We start from the raw sequence: 11351 nt of genomic DNA, 5'->3' as shown, positions 1-11351 counted from the left end.
GACAATATAAGTAGTAAACATCAAACCCCTACTCTGATCTTTCTCTGTTTTCTGTGTGGGAATGAAATGTGATCATCCAGTTCTTGACTCCTAGGCTGGCTTCAGACTTGCTATCCAGCTGTCACCACAATGACGAACTGTATCTGCTCTAGAACTGGAAACCAAATAAACTCCTTCTTCCCTGATTTGCTTTTGGTCATATTATTTTATTCTAGCAACAGAAAAGTAATTTTCTGTTTAATTTGAGATTTATTTAATGAAAGGACTCCCTGTAAAAACAAAGGACACTAAGGAAATCAACAAAAGCAAAACATCTTAAAATTTTCTTTAAAAAATTGAAACAGACTTTCAAGTGAAAGCTGGAAATCTAGGAAATTGAAGAAGAGTTGCACCATGTGGGAGGTAGATCCAAACCAAGAGTCCATCTTGGGGAAATACAGCCACTACCAACAGACCAAGAAAGGAATAGGATGATATGAGGAAATAATTAGCCTAACCTCTCATTACCAGTACTTGATGTCTGTTTTCTTCTACTTACCTCCTGCCTTCCAAGGAGCCAGTGCTCTACTCAACTGCTTCACCAGTGAGTCAAGAGGGTTCAAACAACCCTTCACTTGATCATATCTGGCTATTTCTCCCTCTCAATTCTTCTCAGAGTTGACAAATTCTCATAAACTATGTTATAAAAATCTGTATATCATGTATATCTTAGAACAGAGCCTTTTGTAAATAGGCTTTTCGTAGATCATGCTATTTTGGGTATGCCACCTTTGGAGACATCATCCATTCATTATCACATATTCCAGACAGGTATGGAGTCAATGCTATTGGTTAGTTTATTGAGAAGTAGTGGAGAGCTGATTTGATCAAGTTCATGCTCTTACAGAATCTCAACATTTCCCCAGAGGAAGTATCCTTCATAAATAATATTTCCACTGTTTGCCTTGTTTCATGGCATGCAATGCAGGGTTTTTTATTTGTTTGTTCGAGTCTCTTTTCTTGGATTATGCAGTTAAAAGGTAAAATTAGACAATAAAAGTAAAAAATATAAATACTTATATCAAAATACAGGCTCATGTATAGAGAATGATTACATTCATGAAGTATATGAAATAAATAACTTTCATTGAAAGTTAGGCCAAAGTTTTGTTTGGCTGCTGTATTTTGACTTTAAAGTGTTTTTTTTTTTCTTTAAATTAACATGAAAATAGATAAAAATGTTCTCTTTATTCATCTTAGTAACAAAATTACAGATTAATATGAACCACCTAACAATGGTTCATAAATACAGACTTTTTTCTATTCATATAACTTAAATACTATGAACAAAACAAATAATACCAATAGAAATATAAAGACGGTTTTCCGTATTACATGACCTCTGTACTACTCTTTTAGTAGAGACCAAAAATGATCATCCTCAAATTGATATTCCTAAATCTGCTGATGCTGAGTTCCGCGGGGCTCTATGGTTTTAGGTGACGTATCTACGTAGTATTTACTTCTGATCTCTCCTACTTCATCATCCTCCTGTAAGAGCGCAGCCAGCACTGGAACCTGTGAGAAATAGTTTTTAGCCAGGATATGCTTGTGCTTGATCTTGTGGAGAAAAAGGCGTCCATAGCCCTGCAAATAGAAGAAAGTAAAATTCTGTGGAAATTCCTACATACACATTTTGCCAGATAAAATGTGACTATAACTGGCTTCGTTTATCAGTTTATTCAACCTAGGACACTTTCTTTCTCGCTTTGTTTCTTATCTTTCAGAGCTCAGTTCCTGAGCTGCTTCAACATCATGTGTACCAGGCTCTCCTCTCTCCCTCTCCCTCTTCCCCCTCCCCCTCCTTCCCTCCCTCCCTCCCTCCCTCTCTTCCCCCTCTCTCTCTCTGTCACACACACACACACACACACACACACACACACACACACACACACCCTAACTACAGTTGTTATTGATTCTATAGTCTTTCTCTTCTCCATTTGTATTTACAGCTGTTGCCTGGTATGGGGTAGGACGTGCTCAGGTTTCTATGCTTTATCCCAGTGGCATGTAACAAGCAACAAGTTTGTGTATGCTTACATATGCACACATTTAGACAGCACTTACAGAAAAGCATTTTAAGGTGATTTCTTAGAAAGACATGTATGTGAGAAAAACCAAAGGTGACAGCAACTACCACCACCTGCTGTAGAGCTCCGAGGACTCTGAGAGACCCATGGGGGCTCCAAAGAGTGATGCAGAAAAGGAGTCTACAGAGTCTGCAATAGCTCTGAAAAACTAAGGGGCCAGGGGTAGGGAAGGCAAGTCTCTGGAAAGATGCTTTTAAAAAGTGGACTCATAAAATTGGAAGAAAAGATGGCACAACGGAGCTGTGTGTGGTGAAAAATGGACAAAGCTATACCCTTCTGTGCTGCATCTTCGCCATCAGGCTGCAGACATAAAGGCCCAAAGACCCTTCAGGATGTTTGCCCCAACAGGGGGTGTGCAGTAGCCTGGAACTTGGAAGAACCATGCCCTGCTTGCCCCGCTGGGAGAGCAGGTCAGCACCACCGCCCTCAGCCTACAGGCACAAAAGATGAGCTCAGTGAGCCTTGGGGCAGCAAACACCAAGGGTGAGGAGGTGTGTAGAATCCAGGAGCTTGCACAGAACCTACCCCATACAACACACACACACACACACACACACACACACACACACACACACACTAACCATAGCATCATCCTGACTATGGGCAACAGCAAGATATCTGTGATAATTCTTGGGCAATGTCTCAGTATTCATGGTGCTTCAGAAATCAGAAACCTTGAACCAGAGTAACAACTCATTTCAATAAGTACTTCCACGTAAAGCTGTTTGGGCAAATATATATATTTGCATTTCCCAGTGTTACTAAAAGGAATGAATATGCATCGGAAAGGTGGGGAGATGGAGAAATAGTGGTGAGTGCTCAGTGGAGAGAGTTGGAACTGGAGACCTGATTCTGTGACAGGTGTGAGAGAAGCCTGCAGCAGGGCATGGGAAGATATGTCCTTGCTGAGGAGGGCTGACACGGTGGTGTACAGCACCCTGGAGCTTTTGCAGACTGAGCCACATAGGGGAGCTAAACATGTTTTGTTTTTATCGTTAGTGTGGGATAGAGAAGAGACTTGTGAGAGAGCAGGTGATGTCCATCCACTCAGAAGTCAAACCACTTCATTGGGGAGTTTGGTTGTTGCCAGCTGAAAAACATTCTTGAACAGACTCTGGGAGGATATATATATGTGTATATATGTATGTGTGTGTGTGTGTGTGTGTGTGTGTGTGTGTGTGTGTGTGTGTGTATACAAAACAGGAGACTGGGCTTTTTTGGGACTTGGTATTGTTTGACTGTTCATCACTCCACTTGGAGACGCTCCTTGAGGGAACCGCTCCAGGGAAGGTTTCAAGGCTTTGGGCTCCAGCTGAGGCTCCAGGTTCTGCTTGCTCCAAGTTCCAGCAGCAACTTTGGTGGAATTGCTGGTTTGCTGAGATCCTGCTGACTACCCCAGGGGAAATCATTCCTAGGAACTGATACCCAGAGGGTTTCATTCTTGTTTTCTTTAATCTTCTTTCCCTCTTGTTTAGGCTAGTCGGGTTGTAAGAGAGGTACACTCATTCAATAAGTTCATAATAAAGTATATTTGTTAAGGAAATTGAGCCTACAGAGCCCTCCAACATGCTGCCCAGATACACAATTAACCATGCTGCTGAGCAACAGCAACGTCTGAGATGAAGGGCACATCACTGGAAAGCCCTCTGTGGTCCACAATGTTGGCATCTGTGGTCCACTGCCCAGGCCTCGTTGAAGCTGGAGGTTCGTGTGGGCATCTGTGGTTCTACAGAAGCCGGGGCATTACCACCAAAGGCCATGCGGATGTCCGCCATCTTTCTTTTTCTAGGGGATTTCTCTGACTTTCCTGTTTGGCCTTATAAAGGATCTGAAGTGGAGAATGCCTTGCTCTCAGAAAATAAATTTAAAAAGAGACATAGGTGGTAGCACTGTGCTCTGGGTGAACAGAGGTCTGATTTAGAACATTGAAGAGAATAGCTGATACTTATTAATTTAGCCAGGGACTTACTTTGAATGCGTCAAATACCATGTAAAGTGCTTGGAAATTTTTTTTAAAAACAACAAATGGAATGGACATATTTTTTTCATTGCTTTGGTTGCATTTGGGTTCAATATAAGAGAATGAGCAAATATATCATGGCTTAATAAAATCCGGGCTTAGTTTTCTTATGTAACAAGGTCAGTTTCCAGTGAGGATGGTGTCTCCACAGTGTTCTCAGAAACTCAAGTCCCCGAGCTTTCCCTCAGCTTCCTCTACCTCCTGAATTTCTCCTTCATACTTAGGGATTCACGGGGATAAGATGGCAACTTCATCTCTGTCACATCTACTGCCCAGGCACGACGCAAGTATAAAGCTCCCTGGTACATGAGTCTTCCCTCAGCTATGCCCACCAGCATCTGTCATCTGTGGAGAGTTACATTTCAGAATCCTTATCACAATTTTTAAGCATTCTGTTCGATGGCTTTCTGTCTAAGCTGTAACTTTTCAGAGTGGGGATGTGGTGGGGTAGGGTTGTCACAGAAACCTTCTATGTCCCTCTTTCTTAACTGTGAGTCGCAGTCATTGATAACACTGCAAAGGTAGCATACTTGCCCTTTACAGTCAGTGGGATCATGGATCCTGGACTTCCATGTGGCCTCTGTTGTCAGCACAGGCCATGGACCTCAACATGGTCTTTGGTGGCTGTACAGACTACAGACATCAACACGGCCCTCTGCCACAGCACAGGCCACTGACACCATCATAGCTCCTGGAGGCAGAACAAGCCGAAGGCAACAACATGGCCTCAGGTAGTGCCACAGACCACAGGGTGCTTTTGATATAGCGTTTGATGGTAACACTGGCCATGGACATCATGTCGATCCCCTAAGCCCTGACTGCAATAGGACCATAGACCCAGAGATGGCCTCAGTGACAGCATGGCCCACAGACACCAACATGGCTTCAGGTGGAGGCACAGACCACAAAAAGGAAAGTATGCAGCAGAAATAGCCTGGCTCATGACACTTTCACAGGCACAGTCACTGTCCACAAGGACCAATGCCAGACCGTATGTGAAGATCGTTTGGCGGCCTAACTTCTCTAGGGTGAGACAGCATCGTCTCCTAGCTACAGATGGGAAAACCAGAGCATGAACGCATTGACAAATGTGCCCAATCCTACTTCCTGAGGCCAACGTGATTTTCATTCTTTTTGCTATTTCCACATATTTAGCCAATCTTTTTTAAAAATGTCATAATATAGAGTAAGGTTTTATGTCCCACAGGTTGATGGTGACAAAGACAGGAAAAAAACCGGGACATGGTAGGTGATCTTTAGTGAATCACTGGCCAGTTTGCGTGGGATGAGAGCTTAATCAACCTCACTCAGCCCTCCCAGAACAGAACTCTTCCTCCTCTGCCAGGATCATTTTAAACTCCTCATCATCATCGTTGTCATCGCTGTGTTTGTTTCTTCGTTCTCTTTGTTGTTGCCTCCAGGGAAAACCTGTGTGTGTATTCTAAGATAATTCTGGAAACGCTTTGATTTGCTGCAAAAATCTTGAACAATTCAAAACAGAAAGGACAGCAAGGCTTGCAGGACAGCGCAAACTAGAGACCGTAGAGAGAGAGAGGCAAAGCTTAGGAGTTAGAGCGAGAGCCGCTGCTCCCGCTTGCAGAAATGCAGAAAGCCTGGCGCCCTGAGATGGGAACCGCGCATGAATGGAACATTTAATTTGAGAGTGCAGCGATTTGATTAGGTACACAAAGGAGTTGTGTGGATTAATTGAAGAAGAACTGGAATATCAGCTTTGGGAATGAACTTCAATTTCATTGAGGGTCCTAGATGAAATGATAGTGCTGGTATTGGCTGTGCTTCCGATGATTAAATATTTATGAAGCAGCTTAGTTTACTAAATATAACATTTAACACGGCTTCAATTTCTTTCTGCCCTTCCTTCCCATCCCTAGAGTGAATTTTTTCACAGCCTGGCTTCTTAAAACTCAAAAATTATTGGAAAAGTGTAAAACCGTAACCAGTTTCCTCCCTCAGTCTTCCGATAACAAACAAGCATCCAAACACCAGCAGCGCCTTGGGACAGCATTCAAAATGGCTGCATTTGATCTCATTTCTTTATTCTCCTTGAGATGCATCTTTCACGGAATTAAAGAGACAGCACTACAATAAATTGAGAGAGAATCGAGCTGCTCTTGGGATTCTGCGCCGGGTGTGAACGGAGCCCTTCAGGGATACTTCACGGGTCTCTCACACTCCTTCATTAGGATGCTTTACAGACTGCATTTTGTAAGTTGCTGAAATTAAGTAATAGTTAAGTTTTGCAGCGCTTTCTCCACTCCTGGTTAGGTGGGAGCAAATGGAAGAATGGTATCTCATCAGTATGGCTGCCGTTTAGATGACAAAGTTGTGACTGGAATTTAACAATTGAGGACCATTTTAGGAAGACTCCTGCTGATAAATCAAAGGACAAGCTCTGGGTTCCATAGTAGTCATGTATCTACAATAAGCATTCATTATATAGGCCCTTATTTTGGCTTTATGTTTTAAATTAACATGCAGAGTAATAAATTTCACTATGGCATCTTCAGATAAAAGTGCCACACACTTTGTTAGTGCTCACCGCCATCTCTTGTCCTCTCCTCTCCTCTTCTCTTGCCATGGCTGACTCCTCCCCTTTCTCCAAAATCGTTCCTCTTCAATTTCTATGTGATTTTTACTTTCAAATTTTAGATTTCACGTGTAGAAGAGAACATGTGCTATTCATCTTTTCAAGCCGGACTGATTTTAACAGTATGTCCTGAATAAAACTCTAACACACACACACGCGCGACACAAACACACACACACACACACACACACGCACGCATGCACGCACGCACACACACACGCACACACACACACGCGCGCACGCACACACGCGCACGCACACGCGCGCACGCACACACACACACATGCACACCTATTCATCGGTTGATTGGACCTAGGTTAATTCCACATTTTGTCTTTGGTAAATAGTGGCATAAAAAATTGTGTGCAGGTCTGCCTGTGGTACTCAGACTTGGATCCCATCTGACATATACTCCCAAGTATCATAGCTGCGTCCTATGCTAGTCCTAGTACTACCATTTTGAGGCACTGATTTCCATAGTGGTTGCACCCGTTGACACTCCACTAGATGTGTTTCTCACATCTTTGACAAAATTTACTCAACAAATGCTTATCAAATTCCCGGCCTTTGATGGGCATTATTGTGGGTAATAAAGGAATAGACACACGTGAGCGAACCACATTCCTTCCCAGAACTCAGTGTGAAATGGATGCGCTTGACCTAGGTAGAGGAGGGTGACAGGATGCTACATGCTGGTGTAACTCAAGTCTCTCATCTCTACCCACATGTGGCTTAACTTCCTTTTTAATTTTCACTTCTACAATACTCACATATTTTGCTTCTGTCTTATATCTGCCTGTTGATTCAGTGGAGACACTTCCAACACTAAAGGGCACTCAAGATGCCTGTCGTAACCTAACTGGATAAAGCAAGACCTCCAAGTCCAGCGCCTTACCTCTTCAATGCTCTCTAGCTTGAGGTGAGCTGCCCCTTCATCCTTGGTGAGGAGAATGCAGTTCCAGGGAGACCACTCCACGTTCTTATCCCACCGGACCATGACCAGGTCATTGAGATCGTCCCAGGCACTGAGGACGGACTGGGACGCCCAGATGTTCTCTGTCAAGTACTTAATGTCCTGAAGCTGCACACCAAGAGAAGTGCAAACAATAGCTGTCTTTTCTTATGATAAACGGGTTAAATGTCATCATATTAATTGGGGGAAGTTAAATTGTGATGAATGAATTTTTAAAGGGGAATAACATCCAAAAGACTTTCCTTTCTTGTGCCACAGCCCAGACTGTCATTCCTTCAGCATCGCCCACGTGAAATCTGCTATCAACCATCTCGCTGGCTGACTGTGACTGCCAGCCCCTTATGGCTAGCATTCCTTATCATCCTTGCTGTCATTCTTTTTAAACATCTGCCTTCTTTTCTAGGATGTGCTGTCTGATTTACCAGTGAGTTTTCAGAGTGTAGCATAGAGCTTAAATACCAAGAACACAGCTGTTCATGAACCTCGGGAATGCAATAGCCATCTGCTTTAGGACATCCTACATAATAGCTCTCATACAAAACTACGTTCAAATGTATCGGTCGTCATGTCAACACAGCCCCCGCCAGAGCTGTTTTGTCTGCACATGTACGGCCTGTGCAGTGCCCACAGGGGCCAGAAGAGGGCATCAGATCCCCTGGGACAGGAGTTAAAGACTTGCCACCTGGGCACTAGGAATCAAACCTGGATCCCTTGGAAAAGCAGCCAGTGATCTTACCCACTGAGCCAATTCTCCAGCCCCCGGGTACATTTCATGTTCAGCATCCTTTAGAGATCACACCTGCATCAGAAAAGCGATCTGGGCATCGTCCTCGTAGTCAGCCTCTGAGTAGTAGAGCCGCTGGAGCAAACATTTGTACTTCAAGAACGATTCCCGTTTCTTGGTCTCATTCTCAAGGTTGACACAATGGCGGCAGCGGTACACACGATGCGAGGTGGGCGACACGGAAAATTCTACAGAAGGCAGATACAACTGGCAACTGTGGCAAAAGTAAATCTTATCGTAAAATTTCAGTGGATCTTGAGGGACCTAAATAGAAAAAAAAAAAAAAAAAAAAAAAGATGACAATCCAAGCCACATCTTAAGCAGAAGCATGAGGACAGCATAAAATTAATCCTACAATTGATCACTTTAAAAGTCCTATTTTCCTTTTAACTACTTATTCTGTATAAGATCTAAATTCCTAGCAAGATTCATTTTCCTGAAAAAAATGTTTTTTAAAATCTGTGTTATTCACCAACCCCTGGATAGACATTGGCAGAATATTTAAAAAATCAAGTTACTGACTCCTACCACATTTATACATACGTAGTACATACATACATACATACATACATACATACATATATACATACATTTATATATGTGTGTGTATATATATATTCCTTTCGTCTAATACTGGGAACAAGGGATGACTCTCTGCACTCAGTGATCCCATTCAATATTATTCTGAAAGATGTTTCCCGTGTGATAAGGAAGGAAAATAAATCAATTCAAGTAGAAGCAGCGGAGGGTGACATTTCTCTCATTGCGATTAACCTAAGCGCTGACAGAGGCCGTCTGGCTGTCTTTTCGTCTGCGATGTTTCCGATGAGCAGCCTGTTGCTGCCCTTACTCTTGTCCTACTCTGTAGGAGCTGCCCTTTCTCCCGGCCAGTGGCACGGCCTGGTCACTTCCTTGGTTCCTTGTACTTTGTGCTTCACTGGAAGCCAGCCGTTATTTTAACAAAATGGCTCCTCCTTCCTTCGCTGTCCTCTAATCTGAGACTCTGGCAGATACTAAGGTGCTTGAACTTCCCCCACAGTAGGCACGGTGATGCCTACGTGGTGACCGTGCTGCCCCCATGTGTCCCACTGCACACATTTTTATCCTAGTATTCTAATTCACTAGAGTGTTTTTTTCTTCATCAGTGATACCAGTCTCCACTTAATTTAAGCAAGTGTGGTTTTCTTCTTCAGAAGTTTCACAATATATTTTCAATGTCTTCATTTGATTTTTTGGACATCTAAAACATTTTAAGAACTGATTAAATGCCCTTCCTTTTTTTTTTTTTCTTCTAATTTCAACATTTGTCAGTATAAGGCCAATTTTGAATAATGATTTAGCTACTTGTGCTATTGATCACATTTTGTTTATGTGTCTCATATGTTCTTGGATGCTAGACATTATGAATTTTACCTTAATTGTGAATGTTTTTATTCCTATCAATAGCCTTATACATTTTTCTGAGGCACAGTTAAATTACTCATAAGTTTGATCGATTGATGTCTTGGTTTTAAGTTTGTAGTTTTTTAAGCAAGAATAACACTATTTTCCATTTGGGATTAATCACTTCCCACTCCTGGGTCGGTCCCTTTGTATGCCTGCCAACTACCCCATGAACTGGAGTGGTCCAGTCTGTCTTGGGAGCAGGCAACACGTAACCAGCTCTGAGTTAAGTGTTGAGTGTTGTTACCATTTATCCTTTAGGTGACCTTGAGTGTTACTCTTCTTCAGGCACTGGGCACAATTTGGGTGAATGTGTAAAAGGGATTCTGAACTCCTGTGGAGTTCTCTGTGCAATCTACTCGTTTTTAGCCCTCTGTTCTTCATGCTTTAGTCATGTAGGTCTCAGCGGCAAAGACAGGCTCATTGTTTCCAGCCAGTTTAAGGAATCCAAAGCCTGTCCTTAACCCTTGAGCTCAAAACCAGGTGGAATCAGTATAGGGTTATTCCTTTTTGTTTCTCTTCTTCCAGGGATCACAAAACCCACTGCCTTACGTCTAGTGTCTTGAAAAACATTAATGCTCTTTACTTCAAGCAGGTAGCCAATTAGAAGCCAGTCTGTGTTGGCCAGAAATTCAAAAGAGTGATGTTATATACAACAAAAAAAGTCATGACATTTCAGTGCAGTTTTATCTTCTTCTTTAATTGGTTGGTTGGTTTTTGGTTTTTTTGAGACAGGGTTTCTCTGTGTAGCCTTAGCTGTCTTGTACTCTCTCTGTAGAGCAGGCTGACCTTGAACTCACAAAGATCTGCCTCCCTCTGCTTACTGAGTTCTAGGATTAAAGCCATCATGCTTGGCTTAAGATTTGCCTTTTTTTTTTTTTTTTTAATATGAAAGTGGTTGACACAACTAAACAAGAAAATGGCCTTGATTGTTTAGGACCTGTCCCTTGTTGACTAAAGAGGTATAAAAAATAAGTAAATAACTCAAAAGGAATCAAGGTCCCAGCTATAAAACTTAGAGTGGCAAAAGTAAAAAAAAAAAAAATCTATGAGGAAACAGAAGACAACTGTTGTTCCCTGAAGTGAAAAGATAGGAAGAAAACTCCTGCATGTCTGGAAGGTGTATCAGGCTCTGGACTGTAACAAGCCTCTGACAAATCAAAGTCTGGGTGACTCTCAAATGAAATGAGTGGAATAAAGTCTGTCTCAAGGAGCTGCCTGAGATTCCCTGACAGAATCACTCCATTTATATGAATTTATATATTCTTGAGTAAATAAAACAAAAGTCAGCATTTATTAAAAGTCAGCTAAGAGTTGACAGTAGAGCTGTCTATGAAGATGAAGTTTTATGTGGACTGTAATGTTAGCTACATAACTATGTTTTATTAAAACTT

General features: G+C 42.3%; 1 protein-coding gene across 1 annotated transcript in view; it reads right to left on the bottom strand.

The window, feature by feature from the left end:
• Window positions 1-659: 659 nt before the first annotated feature.
• The window catches only part of Iqub (IQ motif and ubiquitin domain containing), a 38609-nt gene continuing 27917 nt past the window's right edge, over window positions 660-11351 (bottom strand). Inside the window, exons 10-12 of the mRNA XM_051151859.1 lie at window positions 8530-8778; window positions 7653-7838; window positions 660-1626 (exon numbers count right to left, since the gene is read on the bottom strand). Coding sequence (XP_051007816.1) covers window positions 1435-1626; window positions 7653-7838; window positions 8530-8778 — 627 coding nt within the window. The 3' untranslated portion in view covers window positions 660-1434. The remainder of the gene's footprint in view (window positions 1627-7652; window positions 7839-8529; window positions 8779-11351) is intronic.

The sequence above is a fragment of the Acomys russatus genome, chromosome 10 (genome assembly GCF_903995435.1).
Source record: "Acomys russatus chromosome 10, mAcoRus1.1, whole genome shotgun sequence".
Classification (NCBI taxonomy): domain Eukaryota; kingdom Metazoa; phylum Chordata; class Mammalia; order Rodentia; family Muridae; genus Acomys; species Acomys russatus.
The sequence above is the reverse complement of the archived record's forward strand: the minus strand, read 5'-3'. Positions and strand labels throughout refer to the sequence as shown.